A 21,041-nucleotide genomic window follows, 5' to 3' on the forward strand; every position below is an offset into this window, starting at 1 on the left:
ACAGAGAAACCCTGAATTGAAAAACCAACCAAACAAACAAAACAAAAACAAAAACAAAAAAACAAAAAAGAGCTTGGCAGTTATGCACCATTTATGCTCCACAGCCTCCAGGTGAGAGGCTTTTTTAGACCCATAGACGATGACACCAGCACACTCAAAGAAGTCTCGTCCCCAAGGCCCTGCACATGACAAAGCAGTAGCATCCAAACCCAGAGAATCCAGCTAGGAAATTAAGAAAGGAAGGAACTCCAAGAAAAAGCCAAATCCCAGAGGGCAGAAAAGGGACCACCAGGTGTAAGTTGTGGCTGGCTCCCAAGAGCTAGGCAGAGGCTGGAATACAAAGGCTTTGCTAGCCTACCAGTGGCGGTCACACTTGGTCCCAAAGACTCTGATCATGAGGAAAAGGCATACAGTTCTAAGCATGATGTCACCATTGGAAAGTGTAGGAAACAATAACAACAACAACAACAACAATAATAATAATAATCTGGGACCTTAAGGAATATTCTAAGTAAGATGCAATGCATTGGGTGTGGGTGTGTAAACATTGACATACAACATGAATTCTCTATGGAGAGAGTGCATGTGTGCACGATGAGACTAGGGAAGAGAACTAAGATGAGTTAAACACCTACTATGTGCCTTGCAGTACACTACAAGCAGAATTTAATCGTCAGCTTTGAGAGGCAGCAAAACCATTTCAGCACGTTAAAGAGAGCTATTACCAGGCAAGCCTGACCATAGTTTACAACACAAGAGCTCGCAGAAGAAAAGGCAGTTGGTGACATCTGAAGGGCCCGACAGGGTAGCTAAAGAAGGGGATCTGTGTTTCTGATCCCTCGCCCACTTTTTCACACCTCACAGGCGCCAAGAAGAGCGAGGTCTCCAGAAATTTCAGTCCTTTATTCTTGCCTCGAATTTCCAAAAGGACTTATCAAAGATGAGGCACCAGGTCCCCGTGATGAAGGGGGACGCGGAGGAGATTGCCGACCACTGGTAAGACCCTGAGGACCAGACAAGATGGTCATGCATCACGGTCAATCCCTCTTTGGTCCAGACTCAGAAATAAGGAGAGTTCACTTGCCAACCACCCCTCTCTCCCTCCCTCTCCCTCTCTCTCTCTCCCTCCTTCTCCCTCCCCCTCTCCCTCCCTCCCTCCCTCCCTCTCTCTCTCTCCCTCCTTCTCCCTGTCTCTGTCTCTCTCTCTCTCTGTCTCTCTCTGTCTCTCTGTCTCTCTCTCTCTCTCTCTCTCTCTCTCTCTCTCTCTCTCCTCTCTCAAGAGTAATACCAAACCTGTCAATCAAATACATGTCTGCAGAGTCTGAGTTCTGTGAGGTTATCACTGCATACCCCCAACATAATTAAGTCTCTCAAGGGTGCAGTTGCAGGCGGTCGCCCCCTGAGAATACCACCTGGCACGTGGAAGAGGATAGGCAGCAATGTGGTAAGGGCTGGGGTCTGCTGCATGGCAGAGTGATGGCACTGAGTATTTCAAAATAGCCACAAGGGAAGGTGCCACTCCTCTCACTGTGGAGGAGTGGAGAATGCTTGGTGGATGTGCTGAGCATCCAGATTGGGACACTACACATTGTACACAAGTTGTGGCACTTGCTGGGCATGGTGCCACACATTGCTTTAATCCCAGCACTCAGAAGGCAGAGGCAGTGGCTCTCTATGAGTTCAGGGTAAGTTCCATGTTAACCAAGGTTACATAGTGAGACTCTGTCTCAAAAAGAACAAAAAAAGTCCTGACTTGTTGCATAAGTACCCTAGAAATAGGTTCAGTGGTCATGTCAATTAAAATAAGATTTAAGGGGATAGAGAGATGGCTCAGTGGTTAAGAGCTCTACCTGCTCTTCCAGAGGTCCTGAGTTCAATTCCCAACAACCACATGGTGGCTTTACAACCATCTATAATGTGATCTGATGCCCTCTTCTGCAGATAAAGCCCTCATATACAATAAATAAATTTTTAAAAATAAGATTTAAAACATTTTTAAAGGAAATATAGAAACCAATAGTAAGAAATTACTATGAACTGAGGGACTGAATGTTACGTACTTATCCCCCCAAATCCTGAAGGATATATATGAAACCTCTATTTCACATAGAAACAGAGGAACCCACTCGCTAGCCCCTGGCCATACTGCTTGCACATGGTGAGCATAGGACCTGACCCTCTTCCTGGTCCCAAACTGCACACATACTTGTGATGTTGAATTGGTGTCTGGCATATTATTTGTTCTGCCAGGATGAGTAAAACAAGATCTAAGAAAAAAGGGGGACTTAGATCCCTCCCATGTTGTTACTGATGAGGAATAGGAATTTTCCAGAGGGACCCTGAGCCGTGGGAACCACCCACACTGCCTCACGCCCCCAGATCTTCACTGTCTGATGAGCAGTAAGGTGGAGGGTGACTTAGTTTATGACCCTCCCTGTTTGGGAGGAAAGCAGAAAGGTTATAAACTAGCTCACATGAAGCCAGTAGAGTGGGAAATAGGTGCTGAGCTTCCCACAGTGGGACTCAGCGAGCATCGCTTTATGAAGGAGCCTTTGGTATCACCATGGGGAGACAAGCACCCTCCAGAGCACCGTTAAAGTCAACTCAAAGGGACCACAGCCTGCTTACAAGGGTGCTCAGCCGGGCTTCCCACCCATCCACTCACTCATTCACTCTCCCAGATGATAACTATTGAACACCCACTGTCTGTCAGACACAGCTGGTACAGCACTGTGTGCTAACTCAGGCAAAGTCCTTTCATGGCAATGCAGGCTACACAAAGGCACATGAACAAATACATAAACACATACCATAAGTACAAAGATGAGTATCCACGAAGGCTTGGTGGGTGAGGTTAGTCTTCAAAGTCTTCTACAATGGTACAGATGTGCTGGAGAGGGCACTTCTCATGATTGCCATAAATTATATATAATTCTATCATTACGTTACTATTTATTAGTGGGTGTTAGAGAAGGAAGAGAGACAGATGAGGGCATATGCAGAGGTAAGAGCCCTAGCCACATTTAATGCACACTCTTAGAGCTAAGGTAGGCTAGTCAGTTAGACAGAGCTGGGTTAGGACCCACCTTTGTTCACTACCTCAAAAATGCACTCCTAATGGTAGCATGAAACACACAGCCTGTTTGCTGAGCTTGTTATGGAGATGAAAATGCATACACCATCATCTCTATCACCACCATCACCATCATCATCTTCATCACCACCATCACCATCATCATCTTCATCACCACCATCACTTTCATCACCACCATCACCTCCATCACCAACAGCATTTCCATCACCACCATCACCACTATCATCTCCATCACCACCATCATTTCCATCACCACCACCATCTCTATCACCTCCATCATCTCTATTGTCTCCATCATCTCTATCACCACCATCACCAACACCATTTCCATCAGCACCATCATCTCCATCACCTCCATCATCTCCATCACCACCATCATCTCCATCACCACCATCAGCAGCAGCACCATCACCTCCATCATCTCCATCACCACCACCATCTCCATCACCACCACCATCTCCATCACCTCCATCATCTCCATCACCTCCACCATCTCCATCACCTCCATCATCTCCATCACCTCCATCATCTCCATCACCTCCATCATCTCCATCACCACCATCACCATCACCATCTCCATCACCTCCACCATCTCCATCACCTCCATCACCACCATCACCTCCATCACCACCATCACCTCCATCACCACCATCACCTCCATCACCACCATCATCTCCATCACCTCCATCATCTCCATCACCTCCATCATCTCCATCACCACCATCATCTCCATCACCACCACCACCATCTCCATCACCTCCATCATCTCCATCACCTCCATCATCTCCATCACCTCCATCATCTCCATCACCTCCATCATCTCCATCACCTCCATCACCACCATCACCTCCATCATCTCCATCACCTCCATCATCTCCATCACCTCCATCATCTCCATCACCTCCATCATCTCCATCACCTCCATCATCTCCATCACCTCCATCATCACCATCACCTCCATCATCTCCATCACCTCCATCATCTCCATCACCTCCATCATCTCCATCACCTCCATCATCTCCATCACCTCCATCATTTCCATCACCTCCATCATCACCATCACCTCCATCATCTCCATCACCTCCATCATCTCCATCATCTCCATCACCTCCATCACCTCCATCACCACCATCACCACCATCATCTCCATCACCACCATCATCTCCATCACCACCTCCATCATCTCCATCACCACCACCACCATCTCCATCACCACCATCATCAGCAGCACCATCATCTCCATCACCACCATCATCTCCATCACCACCATCATCTCCATCACCACCATCATCTCCATCACCACCACCATCATCTCCATCACCACCACCATCTCCATCACCATCATCATTGCCACTGCCACTGCAATCTAGAATATGCCCACAGATGTGTCCACAGTCACCCATGGCATGATTAACAGTCAAAAGAGAACCTCAAATGCACTCACCCCCCCCCCATTTTGTCTGCTCTACAGAAAGCTGTTCTATGAATGCAGTCTTATAAAACATGCCCTTTCCTTGTTTATCAGTGAAACAGAAACTAGACCCAGTTTTCCTACCCTTAAAAATAAACACTTGCCTACAAAAACTGACTATAGAGCACAGGCCCTGCAGGGAAAATCTCAAGCTGCCCTCATGAGGTACATCCCAAGAAGAGCAGGAAAGAAAATGAAGGTGAACCAAGGGGCCCAGACCCTATCCCAGGCTCCCCAGCCTGGCTCTTTAACCAGCTCTCTCCTCTTGGGCTTGAAGGTACTTTGATTTGTTGTCCAAACTCCCTGAGGATCTGAAGAACTTCCGGCCCGCCAAAAGGGTCCTGACAAAGCTGCAGAAGTTTGGAGAGAACCTGGACCTGAGGATCCGGCCACATGTCCTCCTGAAGGTGCTCCAGGACCTGCGGATCTGGGAGCTATGCTCCCCAGACATTGCAGTGGCCATTGAGGTAATGGCCATGCTCTCCTCTCCTCCCCTCCTTCCCCTCCCCTCCCCTCCCAGCACCTCAGGTGCTCTCAGCCAGTCACCTCTCAACATCCAGGCACAAGACACAAAGACACTGCCCTGGGGAAGCTCTTATTCTAATTGGAGAGGGACCGCCACGTGCCCTTGGGTCATTAGCGGTTATGTAAGTGGTACTCCTGGAGACTGGGAGGCTTGGAGGAGATGTGAATGGATTAGTAATGGAAATGAGCATCTCAAAGTGTGCTACTGAAAGTATGGTTGGTTCATGGGCCAGCAGCGTGGCCCTCACTGGGTGCTTGTGTTTGCCTACACAGAACTGACACGTTACTGAGGTCCCAGGTGGCTTAGATGCATGGAGGAACTCTGGTTTAAAGTGAGTTAGGGAGGACCAGGACCAGGTACGGTTTGATCTTGGACTTGAACAGCGAGAATCATGAAGAGAAGACACAAGAGCGCAGTGATGCAAAAATGGCACAAGTGAAGGCCGCTCGAGAGACATGGCCTGACTTGTGGGACAAACACCTTGCAAGTCAGTGAGTGTGACAGAAAGTGATCAAGGAGACGACATGTCAGCCCAAGAAAACCTGTGAAGGTCAAGATAGAGACTTGGGACTCTTCTTAAGGGTGAGGGGACGTAGTCACAATCGCCACCATCCCTAAAGGCTTGGGACATCTGGAATCCCAGCTGCTCTGGAGGCTGAGACAGAAGGCTCATAATGCCAGTGCCTGCCCGGGCTACAGGTTGAGCCCAAGCCCTTTCCTGACAGCCTAGCAGATCCTTTCTCAAAATCAAGCATTCCAGGAAGGCTGGGGATGCCACTCAGAGACACAGCGGTTTGCAAGCCACATGCAAGCCCCCACCCTTAATCCCCAGTACTACTTAACAAACCTCGTAGTGTGCATCCTTGCTTTCAAAGATGTCATATTTTAAGATTTGTTTATTTTTATCTTGTGCATAATATGAGTGTGTGTCCTGCATGTACATATGTGTACCCTGTGCAAAGGCCTGGTGCTCCTTGAGACCAGGAAAAAAAAACCATCTGACCCCCTGGAACACATTACCTGTGGCTACAATTTGCCATGTGAGTGCTGTGAACCAAAGCCAGGCTTTCTGCAAAAGCAGAAATTAACTACTGAGCCATCTCTCTAGCCCAGCGGTTCTCAACCTGCGAAAACGACCCTTTCACAGGGGTCACCTAAGACCATCAAGAAGTACATATTTCTTTGCATTATGATTCATAACCGTACCAAAATTATAGTTATGAAGTAGCAATGAACATAGTTTTATGGCTGGGGGATGGTCACCACAACAAAAGGGACCGAATTAAAGGGCCACAGCATCAGGGAGGTTGAGAATCTGAGTTAACCTAACATGGGTGCTTGGAGGCAAACTCAGGTCCTCTGCAAGAGCAGCAGACACCCCCATCCCCTAATCTCTCTCTCCAGCCCACGCAGCCTTAATTTTATCAGGTTGTATGTATGCATTTTAATAGAGGCTTCACGCCTCCCGAACAAGAAGCAAATCAAATGGTGGATCTCTGAGAGTAGACGGGCTTAAGACTGCAACGGCCCTTCTACAAAAGCATCTGGGAGCGTGTGCACAGAGTGAGGTCAAGGGTGGTGGAGGAGGTGGCCCTGGGAACCAGTTCAGATGTCCAGACTCTAATGCGTTCACCACACGATGCACCTTCAGAAAAACCTCTGACGGACTAGACAGAGCTAATGTGAGGCCATCTCCCCACTTGCTGTCTGTGGGTTCAGCCCCCACCCACCAGCTGTTGAGGTGTATGGGAGAGTACTAAAGAGGGGGAGCCAGGTAAGTTCTCCTGTTTCCTAACAGTGAGCCCACAGACTTGGGCACTGGCACTTAGCATGCTCCTGGTGAGAACACGTCAGAACATCTAACAACAAGAGCCCACGTGAGACGCTGGGGTTTGCGTGTCCTAAACCCTTTCCTGGAATGCAAAGTTGGATCTGCCATGATGCTCAAAGGAATTGCTGAACCAAAACAAAAAAAAAAATTTTAAGGGAAAATTACTTTATAAAAGCTAGGCATAGAATTCACAAAGACATGGACTTAACAACATTGTTATATCAGCTTAAAAGGCCAGACTACCAGGTTTTTCTCTCCTATGTGGAACCTAGATTTTTACACACACACAAGCACATGCACACACACAAATACACACATATACTCGTACGTGTGACATGACAATTTAAGGGGACTAACGGAAGTGAGGACAGGCGGGGTACCTGGGAATGAATACTGTCAATGAACTCGTCCTTGAACTGTTATGAGGTCATCACTTTATGTAGTGAATATACCCCAATAAAAATGTTAAGGTATTAAGAAGTAAAAAGAGAAAGCAAATGCATTCACCTGGGATTTCTTCCTCTCCCCAAATTTTCCTGGGTGAATGGCAACAAGATGATCTTAAAATTAGCTTAAAATTGGGGCAGGAAACTGGAGCCAGAGCCCTTTCCCCAAAACAGCCAGCCAGGCCTGAAACACGAGGTTCTGACAGCAGGTTTCGACTCGCCCTAACAAGGCTCAGACGTGTATGAGGAGCCGCTCCCGTCAACACAGTTGTGCCAGTGAGACGTGTTTGTTCTTCCAATAGTGTAAAAATCCATAGTTTCAGAGGCAGTAAACTCCAGGAAGGCAGCATCTTCATGCAGCTGCTTACAGAAGTGTTTCCCTGCAAGAGAGTTTTCATATGACTGAAGAAGCACACATCAGTGGTAGGAGGGTGGGAGAATATGGTGGGTGAGCATGGTCCACAGTTCCATAGCCCCAGACTCCAGAGCCCCAGACTCCAGAGCCCCAGACTCCAGAGCCCCAGATCCCAGAGCCCCAGACTCTATAGCCCACAGCTCCATAGCCCACAGCTCCATAGACCCAGACTCCTTAGCCCACAGCTCCATAGCCCACAGCTCCATAGCCCACAGCTCCATAGACCCAGACTCCTTAGCCCACAGCTCCAGAGCCCCAGACTCCTTAGCCCCAGATCCCAGAGCCCCAGACTCCATAGCCCACAGCTCCAGAGCCCCAGACTCCAGAGCCCCAGACTCCAGAGCCCCAGACTCCAGAGCCCCAGACTCCAGAGCCCCAGATCCCATAGCCCCAGACTCCATAGCCCACAGCTCCATAGCCCCAGACTCCATAGCCCACAGCTCCATAGCCCACAGCTCCATAGCCCACAGCTCCATAGCCCCAGACTCCATAGCCCACAGCTCCATAGCCCCAGACTCCATAGCCCACAGCTCCATAGCCCCAGACTCCATAGCCCACAGCTCCATAGCCCCAGACTCCATAGCCCACAGCTCCATAGCCCCAGACTCCATAGCCCACAGCTCCATAGCCCCAGACTCCATAGCCCACAGCTCCATAGCCCCAGACTCCATAGCCCACAGCTCCATAGCCCACAGCTCCATAGCCCCAGACTCCATAGCCCACAGCTCCATAGCCCCAGACTCCATAGCCCACAGCTCCAGAGCCCCAGATCCCATAGCCCACAGCTCCATAGCCCCAGACTCCATAGCCCACAGCTCCATAGCCCCAGACTCCATAGCCCACAGCTCCATAGCCCACAGCTCCATAGCCCCAGACTCCATAGCCCACAGCTCCATAGCCCCAGACTCCATAGCCCACAGCTCCATAGCCCCAGACTCCATAGCCCACAGCTCCATAGCCCCAGACTCCATAGCCCACAGCTCCATAGCCCCAGACTCCATAGCCCACAGCTCCATAGCCCCAGACTCCATAGCCCACAGCTCCATAGCCCCAGACTCCATAGCCCACAGCTCCAGAGCCCCAGATCCCATAGCCCACAGCTCCATAGCCCCAGACTCCATAGCCCACAGCTCCATAGCCCCAGACTCTATAGCCCACAGCTCCATAGCCCCAGACTCCATAGCCCACAGCTCCATAGCCCCAGACTCCATAGCCCACAGCTCCATAGCCCACAGCTCCATAGCCCCAGACTCCATAGCCCACAGCTCCATAGCCCCAGACTCCATAGCCCCAGACTCCATAGCCCCAGACTCCATAGCCCACAGCTCCATAGCCCACAGCTCCATAGCCCCAGACTCCATAGCCCCAGACTCCATAGCCCACAGCTCCATAGCCCCAGACTCCATAGCCCCAGACTCCATAGCCCACAGCTCCATAGCCCCAGACTCCATAGCCCCAGACTCCATAGCCCACAGCTCCATAGCCCCAGACTCCATAGCCCACAGCTCCAGAGCCCCAGATCCCATAGCCCCAGACTTGATAATCAAATCTCTATAGCCCCAAGTTCCATAGCTCAAAACTCACCCTACTTCATTCAAGTCTTGAGGCATTGGTCTGTTGGTATAAAGCAAACGCATTAGTCGGGCTTCTCTAGAACAGCATATAGAATGAATCTATATGTACAGACAGGAGAGATTTATTAGAATGACCTCCATGCTGGAGCCCTGCTCATCCAGCAATGGCTGCCTGCCAACTGAAGGTACGAGGATCCAGCCATTGCTCACCCAAAGGATCTAGATTAAAAGCGTGTCTTCCCCCTTCAGGGAATTTAATTAAGAACACCCCCCTCACAGGGATAAACCACAGCCACCTGGGTTTCAGCTCATTTCAGAGGAGACAAGTTGACAACCAAGAACAGCCATCACAGAACTTTTGAGTGGCTATTTTAAATTTATTTTTATCTTATGTGTTTGTGTGTTTTGCTTATGTGTATGTATGTGCACCACAAACATGCTTGGTGCCTGCCAAAGCCAGAAGAGGACAACAGATCCCCAGATATCCCCAGGTGTAAGGGATTAAGAAGTCCATCGTGGGTCAGACCAGCATCCAACAGCTGCCATGACACTTTTTGGTACAAGTTTGGCTTTGGGAAGTACCTTAGAGCCGCTTTTTAGTCAAGCCACGGAGCCAGTGTCCTATCCTGTCCACTTTTTGGCTGGTGTCACAGTCTAACTGAGAAATGGGTGTTGTGGGCATAACAGGAGAAGTGGACAGTTCAGACAACAGCTTTCTTGGGTCCTTGCAAAAGAATCAGCTTCCATGATTGCACTCAGCTAGCCACTGTCTCCTTAGACCACCCCTGCACTGGACAGTCATCAGTTCCCAGGCCAAATGCATCATCTCTACCGCTTTAAGACCTGTTTTGAATCCATATAAGAATATCACCCGAAGTCTGGAGAGACGGCTCCTCAACAGTTAAGATCACTGCCTGCTCTTGCCAAGGGCCTGGGGTCAGTTCCTTGTCCCCATATTCACAACCACCTGTCACTCAGTTCCAGGGAATCTGGTGCCTTTTTCTGGCCTCCACAGGCACATGCATACACTCATACATATAAAGGGAAAAATAATTCTTTCAAAAAAGAAAATAACTCAAATTTGTTTTCTGACTAACGTCATTTCCATGGTATAAAATAAACATCAAGTGATAAGTCATTACCAAACGTGTAAATCAAGAAATGTGCATTAGAAATGGCGCATACACAACCGTACCAATTTAAGAATGTATTCCAATGTCCAGTGATAAATTTCAACAATGCAAAAATCTCCATTACTTTTGCACCAAAGTGTCAAAGTCATTGGGGGCATCCTGAATTTCAATTGCAAGGTCTTCTGGGATATCAAAGAGAGGTTGGGGGAGGGGCCTAGTCCAGCTTCCAGCAGATTCTGACAGTAACACTATGCTTACCCCACAGTTTGTGCGAGAACACATCATCCATATGCCATCAAATGATTACGTCAACTGGCTACAGGGCCGGGTCAACATGCCCATCCAGCAGCAAGCCCATCCGACATAGTGGGGACTGGGCCCAGCGGAGGAGGGCAAGCCAGCACGATGTTCCTACGTCTAGCCCGTGCCATTGCCTCCTGCCTTCTCTCATGGACACACATCTCGGGCAGTGAGACCATCTGGAGATGTTTGTAGCAATGTGCTAGTCTGTGCTCACTGTTTCAAGTCTGACTCTGCCTACTCTCCCAGAATCCCTCACCATAGCCCTTTCCTTAAAAAGCTGGATAATAAAATAGAGCCATATGTTTGACATCTACCCAATGAAGAGTTAAAGGTGTGGCAGTCAGATTTTTATTTATTTATTTATCATGTATACAGTGCTCTGTCTGCATGTACGCCTGCATGACAGGAGAAGGCATCAGATCTCATTGAAGATGGTTGTGAACCACCATGTGGTTGCTGGGAATTGAACTCAGGACCTTTAGAAGAACAGCCAGTGCTCTTAATCTCTGAGCCATCTCTCCAGCCCAGCAGTCAGACCTTATTAGATCTTATCACTTGTGAGCTTTTATAGTGTGACATCCCAGTGCTGGATGCTTTGCCTTATTAGCATATGCTATAACATTCCCGAGTACACATTAATGATGCCCCTGTTCTATACCATTGGAGCTAGAGCATTATTTTCAATATCATACATATTGTTTTGTATGGATGGACAAATGAATGAGTAAATGAATGAACAAAGAGATGGGTAAATAGGTAGATGTATAGGTGGATGGATGGATGAGTGGATGGGTGGATGGATGGATGGATGAATGGATGGATGGGTGGATGGATGGATGAGTGGATTGATGGGTGGATAAATGGATGGATGGATGGGTGGATGGATGGGTGGATGGGTGGATGGATGGATGGGTGGATGAGTGGATTGATGGGTGGATAAATGGATGGATGGATGGGTAGATGGATGGGTGGATGGATGGATGGGTGGGTGGATGGGTGGATGGATGGGTGAGTGGATGGGTGGGTGGATGGGTGGATGGATGGGTGGGTGGATGGGTGGATGGATGGATGGGTGGATGGATGGATGGATGGGTGGATGGGTGGGTGGATGGATGGATGGATGGATGGATGGGTGGATGGATGGATGGGTGGATGGGTGGATGGATGGATGGGTGGATGGATGGATGGATGGATGGATGAATGGATGGATGGATGGGTGGGTGGATGGGTGGATGGATGGATGGGTGGATGGATGGATGGATGAATGGATGGATGGATGGATGGATGGAGGGATGGATGGGTGGATGGATGGATGGATGGATGGATAAATGGATAGGTAGAGATATGAATAAAGGGATGAACAAATGGATGAATAAATGAATGGATAAATGGATGTGTACCTTATAGATGCATAAATGGGTAGATGGATGGATAACTGCAGTGTATATAAAGAAATGGCATGTATGTATGTACATGAGTACACAGCTGTGCACAGACATGTGTGGAAGACAGAGGTGACATAATGCTGTCTTCTCATAAAGTAAGAAGTGAGAGGAGAGAGGAGGACCAGAGAACAGACTCACAAAATCACAGAGCCACTTGCTCACCATGCACCATGCACTCATTGGTTGCTTCCTTCTACGCAGTGTGGAAACACTTATGGATGATGTGGTTCTGTGTCCACAGCCTTACTGATTGGCTCTTTCATTCTTCCTGTTCTGCAAATGATGAGTCAGAGGCTCGAAAGAATCCTTGCACTGTTTTTTAATTTAAACTTATTTTTGCTTGTATAAGTTCATTTGTGGGTGTGTGCGTGCATATGTTCACGTGTGTGTGTACATACACACAGGCCAGAGGTGAATGAGTGTTCCTCCATCACTCTCTGTGTTTTGTGTTGCTATGATAAAATCACTCTGCCTGGCCAGGGACGGTGGGCACACCTTTAGTTCCAGGACAACCAGAGCTATACAGTGAGTTCCTTTCTCAAAAAAGACAAAAAAGCTAATAATTAAAACTCTGACCAAAAGCAACTTGGAGAGGAAAATATTTGTTTGGCTTATAGGGAGCAGTCCATCACCACGAAAAGCCAGGACATTAGCTCACTGCAGACACTGCTTGCTGGCTCACTCCTCATGAGCGGCTCAGCTCACTTTCTGATACAACCCCGGAGCACCTTCCTGGGGGACTGTGGTACCACTCACAGTCAATAGATCGGGCGCTCCCACATCCATCAGCAGCCAAGAAAATGATTGCTCAGAGACACGCCCACAGGCTAAAGCGGTGAGGGAATCCCCCTGCTCAGTCCTCCTCTTCCCAAGTGTGCCCAGGTTTGCGTCAAGTTGACAAACACTCTAACATCCTTCAAAGTTCTGTTTTGAGGCAGGGTCTCTCACTGGATGTGGGGTGTGGTCAGTCAGGTGGGATGACTGCCTAGGAAGCCTCTAAAAGCTCCTGTTTCTGCCTCCTAACACTGGAATTTACACAGATGCTTCCCCATCTGGCTTTTCGCTATGAGTGCTGAAGACCCAGAGTCACGTCCTCATGCTCGCACAGCAAGCACCTTACTGTCTGAGCCGTCGCCCCAGCCCCTGTGTTTGGTTACCATTGATTCATAACTACATAAAAACAGTAAAACTGTGCATACTGTCCTAGGAGAATTTTTTATAATATGTATACATTGTATCATATTCAGTGAGGGTAAACATAGCTCACGCCTCAAATGATCATTTACAATAAAAATGTCCCAAATCCTTCCCTGTGGTCTTTTTAAACAAACTGTAGCATTTGTATTTGCAACTGTGTCATGGCACCCAGAACTTCTTGCTTGGAACCTCTTGGGTCAACCTTGCCCATGAAGATTTCTCCCATGCCCAGCTTTGAGTTTCCCCCTTGCCACCCGTGTACCCAGGTTCTCATAGCTGCCATACAAGGGTGCCATGAAAGCTGCCGTGTCTTGAGAAATGTGCCCAAGAAATGCCTTTCCTCAGCACGTGAGTGCACCATGATACACAGTGTTCAAAGTCTGGTCTCCCCTGATGTTCACAGCATCTCCTTGAAGGAAAAGGGAACATTACTACAAACACCATTTTTGTACGAAGAGAGAGACACAGTCCATTCGTGGCAGAGTCTAGAACAAGGTCTGTCTAGGACAGGAAACAGCTTTGAAAGCAAGACTTCCTGCTTTCTCCACTCCAAGCTCCTTCTCAACCTATTTCTCAGAATTATGGTGCCATCTAGTGGCCGCAGTTAGTACTATTTTCACCATGCCCTGGAGCAAACTGTAACTATCCTGCCTAAAAGGCAGGCAGAGACTTTAACAGTAACAAGACCTCCTCCATGCTCAGACAAGGAGTAATATACTCACACAGGGGGGAAAGGGTTCTTACAGAAACATAACCGGGAACAAGAAGCGACAACACACATCCTCTCCCAGCTCTCAGAGAAATATTTTTGGAGCGGACAGATTCATCAGCATCTGAGAGAGCGACAGTGTGTCTGGTCCCCAAAGTCACTATCCACCCCTCAAGACTGCCCAAGCCATCTAAATATCTGCTAAGATGGCTTGTAAAACTGCACCATCCTTAGACAAACATCTCAGCAGATATTGGTTGAATTTCCTGTTTATTCATAGTTTAATTGGTTTTGAAACACCCTTCCCCCGCCACTGGGGTGGATCTTGAATTCGTTTGTGTGTCTGAGGCTGACTTAGAACTCCTGGTCTTCCTTCCAAGCACTGGCACCACAAATGTGTGTGCTACAATGCCCAATTACATAGACCTTTAAAAGACATTAAAATAAAGCCATACAAAAAAAATCATATCAAAGGAAACCACTGGCCAGATTTAGGCTAAGACGTCATGGTTTGTGGACTCCTGCTTAAGGGTAAGCTTAAAGAAGACAAGTTTTCTATGCTTTAGAAAAGAGCATGCTGGGAGGGCTGGTGAAATGTAATGACGTGGGTATGTATTTGTTTAGACAATGGCATTGACTAGCTTTTTTATGGGACAAAAACACACGCACAGGGTAAACTTGACATGGTATAAAACTGGGCAGCATGCATCCGCTCCAACCCTGAGACCCTCTCTCGCTGTGAGTTGCAGCCACACTGCACCCAGTAGCTTGGGGCCTTCCCAGAGATAGTCTGTGCAAGCACAGGTAAGGGATGGTGCTGAATGAAAGAGCCAACAGGATGTCTGGGTGGGCCACACTGCAGACACCACTCTAAATCAGGGGTTCTCAACCTTCCTAATGCTGTGACCCTTTAATACACTTCCTCATGTCGTGGTGACCCCCCAACCATAAAATTATTTTCATTGCTACTTCATGACTTCATGTGCTTCAAGTACAAAATATTTCATGTATTTTGCCACTTTTATGAACCATAATGTAAATATCTGATATACAGGGTATCTGGTATGTGACCCCTGTGAAAGGGTCATTTGACCCCTTGAAAGGGGCCACACCTCACAGGTTGAAAACCACTGGATCAGAAGCAGGGTATAGGGTATCCTAAGTACAAGCTCCTTTGTGAGACAGAAGCATCTTCAGCCCCAAAGTTCCCAAGAATGTAAACAGAGATGAGGGAAAGCTGGCCATCGGAGATTTGCAACCCTGATTTTAAGGTTTTGGAACTGGTGAGATGGATAAAGGGGCTTGCTGCCATACCTGATGACACGAGTTCAATTCTCAGGGCCTATATGTGGTAAAAGAGAGGAATTGACTCTCAAAAGTTAGCCTCTGGCCTCTGTGGACATATGCATATGCACACATACACATGCATGCATACATATGCACATATGTACACTAAATAAAATGTAATAAAAATATTGTGTTGAAAGGAGCAGGCATGGAAAGGAAGTAAAAATGGTCCATAATGAATAGACACTCAGGAGGTAAGAGGTGGGAGAAGAGAGCTACAGAATAGAGAGGCTGAGGTGAGGTGTGAGGGAGGCAAGCAAGTCCTGGACATTTGCACAGCATTTGAACTTGGGGGAGACATAGCTAGTGCATTCCACAGCATGTGAGAGATGGCTCTGCTGTGAGGAATCTCATCTGTGCTCCCACTCACCACATGGCCTTGAAGGGCACCACATCAGTCAAGTACAGAGACCACTCGAGAGCTCACAAGGTCACCTGTGTGCAGCCTCTGGCTCATAGTAGGAGCTCTGTGCACAGCAGAGATGGGAACAGTGTCGGTGGGGATGGGGTGTGGATGGAACACAGTCCCACATCTCAGGCTCATATGTCAGTCACTGTCCTCGTGTGTATGCATTAGTGTCTGATTCTGGCTAATTGAACCCTGCCCGGATCCTTCCATCACTGCCTCTGAGAACATCAAGACTGAGCAGAAAGCCAATGTCACGTGATCCCAGCCCAGTGACAAGACACACAACATACCTGACCTTTGTAATTTTAATTTTTTCTTTAGAATTTCACACATGGGTGCTGGATTTGTATTATTTCCACCTATACTCCTGCCCTCTTCTGTGGTCCCCCACTCACTCTTAAATTCATGACCTCCGATAGATGATAGATAGACAGACAGACAGACAGATATAGCTATATCTCCTGTCAAGTCCAATTGGTGTTACTCATAGGTGTGTGTTTAAGGACAGATTAATCGATCACCTATCAGGGGTTCATTATCCCTTGAGAAGACTGATCTTCCTGATCTCAGTAGCCATCGATTGCCTGCAGCTCCTGGCCTCAGGGCAGGCCTTGTGAAATTTCCCCCATCCAATTGGCTTGCTTGCTTGTGCCCATCTTGTTTAGATGACCACATTTTCGAGATTTCCTGTGTACCACTTTGTGATAGGAACAATAGTAGACCCACGGAGCAAAAGATTTCCAAGGAAAGGAGGGGGTGTGCATCCCAGTTACAAATACCCGAAGCTCCCCCCAGAGAAGGCATCCTGATGAAGGACCATCTCAGCCAGGGCTGAAAGCATCCCGTACTCCACCGTATGTCACCGATGCAGAAACTGAGGCATGCAGAGTAAGCTCTGTCAAGATCACAGGCTTGGGGGTGGGGAAGCAAGGTTGGGAATGGAGAGCGAGTGTTGAGGAGGGTACCCCAGAGGACGCCCTGAGGGAGTGTGGGAAGATGAGGCTGAGCCCCTCCACCAGAGTTGGGACTAGACACAGAGGCATCAGTGGAGACAGTGAATCAGGACCAGCGGTTGATCTGCTTCTCCCTCAAAGCCCGTGATCTTGAAGAAGTTTACTCCATGTAACTCTGTTTCTTTGCCAGTGAAGTACAGAGTGTGGGATGCTTTCAGCCAGTCTAAGGTAGTCCTTATCTGGGGTATCTTCTCTGGTGGCCTCTCCTTTCCTTGGAAATCTTTCCCTCTGTGGGCCCAATGCTGTCCCTCTCACAGAAGAAGAGCGGGCGGTCATGTGATTAGAAGGCTAGAGCGCGTAGCCATCAAACAATCATTCATTCTCTCTTGTATGGAAGGAGGAAGACCAAAGACCAAGTTTAATCACACAATAACTCAGTCAGGGAGAGAAACTATGCATGCCGGTGACAATGACAATGGTGGCGGTGTGGCGGTAATAATGATAATTACTATAATAACTATTATGTTCTGAGTTGTTTTACTAAATGTTTGGGGGCCTGGGGGTGACCTGAGGGAATCCCCAAGTGGTCGTCAGTTGGGCAAAAGTGTATGCAGCCTTGGGACTCCTGAAGTTGTGGGCTTGTGTCTCAAAGACACAATGGGTACTTAGCAACACTGTTGGACGTCAAGGAGAGAGCTATCATTCAAAGGATTTTGTCCTTCCGACTCTAGTTGAGCCTCTGACGAGAACACTAAGCCAAAAGTAAAAGCACATAGCTTGCACCTGTGCAGAACTACTCTTTAGGTTTTATTTAGCAGGGATTCTCTTTAGAAACAGAACTAATAACATGAAGATATATTTAAGGTTTTGTTTTTTTTGTTAAGACTGGCTTACACGATACGGCCTGGGTTGTCCAACACTGGCTGCATCGCAATGGAGAGGTTGAGAGCCCAGTACTTGTGTAGTCCACAAGACTGGATGTGGCGGTCCCAACCGGACAGTGACGGCCTGAAGGATTCCCAGAGAGCCTGGTCTTTGGTCTATGCTAGGAGCCTGAAGGAGCTTCTAATATCAGTAAAGGACTGCAGCAGTGCCAGCGACAGGATAGAAGGACTTGCCAGCAAGACTGAAAGCAAGCAGGCAGAAAGCAGAGCTTCCTCCTCCCATTTCCCCATTTCCCCATTTCCTGGGTTGTCACTGGAAGGCGCCGCCCATGCTTGAGGTGAGTTCCCTGCAGCTTGTGTTTTAGATCATTCCAAATCCAGTCAGATTAACAACCAAGTTCAGCCAACACGGGCATCAGTCATCCACCTCTGCGCATTCCTTTCCTGTGGTTCAAACTCAGAGATAGATGTGGTCAAGCGACCCAGACCTGGCAGCCCAAGCATCGCATTCCTTTGGTCACAGCAAGTCTTTCTTGAGATGTCACTCAAAGGGACAGTGCAAGTTGGTCCCTGAACTTCCAATGAATCTAGAAGGTTGGCTATTCCCTCTTCTGTAACCGCTGAGCATAGACAAGCAAGCCCGGTGTGATGTCCTCGCTCCCCTGTGAGCCTGTGCCACAGTGCACGACCCGTGTCTCAACAAAGCAAGAAGAGAAGACTGTCCTATGGCTTCTGGGAGCTACCACACAGGGATGCCATCACAAGCAAAGCCAAGAAATGATCCAGTCTGGGCTGCCCATCTTGAACACCCTTGGACTAGTTAGAGGAGCTAGCAAACTTTTTCTGGTTAAATCACATCCAACTTGTTTGTCCTCACTTGCAAGGACAAGATGCCTGGTCACCACAATAGGGGAGGGGGGGAGGGAGGGAGAGAGAGAGAGAGAGAGAGAGAGAGACAGACAGACAGACAGACAGACAGACAGACAGACAGACAGACAGACAGACAGAGAAGAGACATGATCCTAGGACAAGCCCCTCCCAATAAAGGCTCCTTCCTCTATTGGGACTACTGAGGTAGCAGAGGATACTGTTGTCAGACCACGCGGGTGAAGCTGAGAGAAAATCCTGGGTTAAATCGCGCCAATTTGTATTTAAAAGAGCGTGAAACCCACGTAAGGCAGGGGTTGTTGTTGGAGCCAACTCTCCCGTTTCCGCCACTGTGCAAAGAGGTACCTCAGCGTGTGAATTTCCTAGCTGAACGGTCTCCAGAGCCGAGGAGAAGTCCAGGATGGCCCATTAGGGAGCAGAAGACGATACCAGAACGATATTCATTGCTCTCTCAGTGAGACGGCATTTTAAGCTTTCCCACCTCAGATGTGATCTGGCTCTGTGCATGGGTCACTTTTCCACCCCGCTGTGACGAAGTACCCGGCAAAAAGCGACTACAGAAGGAAGCACTGATTCTGTCACGATTTGGGAGGTGGTGGCAGAAGTCTGAGCAGTTAGTCACATTGCTTCCTCAGTCAGGAAACAGTAGACAGGAAGTGGGACTGGCTATAAGACATCAAGACCCGCCCCCTGCCCCGCCCCCCGCCTGTCCCCCCACCCTCCCATCCCCCCACCCCCACCCCACCCCCCACCCCACCCCCCGCCAGTGATGCACTTCCTCCATAGAGGCTGGAACTTTTCTTGGCTCCACAACCTTCCAAAACAGCGCCGCTGCGGGCTAGAGACCAGGTGTTCAAACATACGTGGATGCCACAGTAAGAAGGGGATAGTGGGGCAATCTCGTCCTCACTCCAGGAAGTAGGTCTTAAGCTGCAGGGCTGCGATCCCTCTAAGATCTCCGCCCCGTTTATCCCCGCCTATGAAATTAGAACTGGCCCCTCTGTACCCCAGCCAGATTTTCTTGGGTGGGGGTGTCTGTTCTCTCTTGTCCTTCCCACGGTGTCTTTCTAATAACACTCCTCCTCTGCTTTCCAGCTTACGTCCCAACAGTAGTCATGTTGCCAAGGAAAACTATGTACCAGAAACTGCCCAGCCCCCGGCAGTTGCAATCAGGTGCAATTTCTCCTTACCCTGGGCGCTTCAATTCTTTGTTCTTAGCGATAAGCGAGACAGTATCCCCCTTCTGCAGACAGCACTCCTGCTAGATCTGGTATTGCTGCCTACCCAGTTTACTTCTCCCACTGGAGATACACCGAGATAGGCCACTGATCCAAGGTCCGCTACACCTCCCGCCACATGAGAGACAGACAGACAAACTCACTCACTCATTTATGCCCTGTGCTCCCAGGCCTCGGGCTCCGACAGTGTTTGCTCTTGGACCAGACGGCCTGATTCAAATCATAGCTTCTGACATTTAACACGTGTGTGACCTTGGGCTTGGCATTGTAACTGGCAGGGTCACCTGAGCGCCCACATCCCTGCCCTGTGGGTGGTAAATACCTGGTTACCACGAGGGTGAAAATGATTCTTCACATGACCGACCTCTCATCTGAGTCACTTAGGGAGCTTTAAAAACACTCGAGTCCAGAGATTGTGGTTTCAGTGGTGCCAAGTGTCCTCTGAGTGTTAAAACTCATTTTAGCAGCTCCGGGGGTGGGGGGTGGGGGGCAGCCTACCACACAGTGAGGTTCACAAACCATGCAGTTAGTAATAAGGACACTTTCAGAACGAACGGCATCTGGCATACAGTAACCATAATGTAAGTGCTTGCTTAATGCCTTGAAAACCTCACAGTATGTTTAAAATTCACAACCCAGACCTACTGGGTGCCACTAAATGCTGTGACAGGGGATTCCCAGAGTGCCTACTGAACCCGTCAGCACGCCTTCTCCAGGGAGTGCAGGCGGGCCAACTGCAGGTGGAGTTCAGGCCTGGCAGCTCAATCGGTACTTTCGGCTCCTTGAAACTTTGGTTGGTGAGACAGTATAGCCCATTTCCCACAAGTGCTTAACTACAACAAGGTTTCCGTATTTGGCAAGAAAGAAGCCGGATCCGATTAAGCCTTGGAAATGCGCACTGAGAATGTCCCAGCTGGCGTACTGGGAAGGTGGCCAAAGGGACAAACCCTTCTATGTCTCAGACCCCACTGTGGAGATGAGCGATAGGAACTGATTAAAAATGGGAAAAGACCTTCAGAACCCAACTGTCATCCACTAGACAGACAGATACTTATGGGCCCAATGGGGACACCAAGCAAAAGATGAATAAATGGCCTTTCTCTTTTCAACTGTGCTGACAGAAGCAAACCCATTGCTTCTTATGCTATGGCCTCACAGTCTCCCCACATGGTCTTGGG

General features: G+C 48.6%; 1 protein-coding gene and 1 long non-coding RNA gene across 3 annotated transcripts in view; one reads left to right on the forward strand and one right to left on the reverse strand.

Moving 5' to 3' along the window:
* The window catches only part of CCDC60 (coiled-coil domain containing 60), a 161,920-nt gene extending 150,623 nt beyond the window's left edge, over positions 1–11,297 (forward strand). Inside the window, exons 13-15 of one of the 2 annotated variants that reach the window (XM_084762189.1) lie at positions 865–996; positions 4,843–5,032; positions 10,756–11,297. In XM_084762189.1, the coding sequence (XP_084618315.1) occupies positions 865–996; positions 4,843–5,032; positions 10,756–10,857 (424 nt within the window). In that variant the 3' untranslated portion in view covers positions 10,858–11,297. The remainder of the gene's footprint in view (positions 1–864; positions 997–4,842; positions 5,033–10,755) is intronic. The other variant, XM_084762188.1, reaches the window with a different exon arrangement.
* On the reverse strand, positions 6,009–20,084 carry LOC311586243. The gene is made up of 3 exons (XR_014775493.1): positions 20,011–20,084; positions 9,368–9,397; positions 6,009–7,748 (listed from the first exon to the last, which is right to left on the reverse strand). It is a non-coding gene; the product is annotated as an uncharacterized lncRNA (long non-coding RNA).
* Positions 20,085–21,041: the final 957 nt, after the last annotated feature.

The sequence above is a fragment of the Acomys minous genome (assembly GCF_964271855.1).
Source record: "Acomys minous genome assembly, chromosome: 16".
In the NCBI taxonomy this organism is placed as follows: domain Eukaryota; kingdom Metazoa; phylum Chordata; class Mammalia; order Rodentia; family Muridae; genus Acomys; species Acomys minous.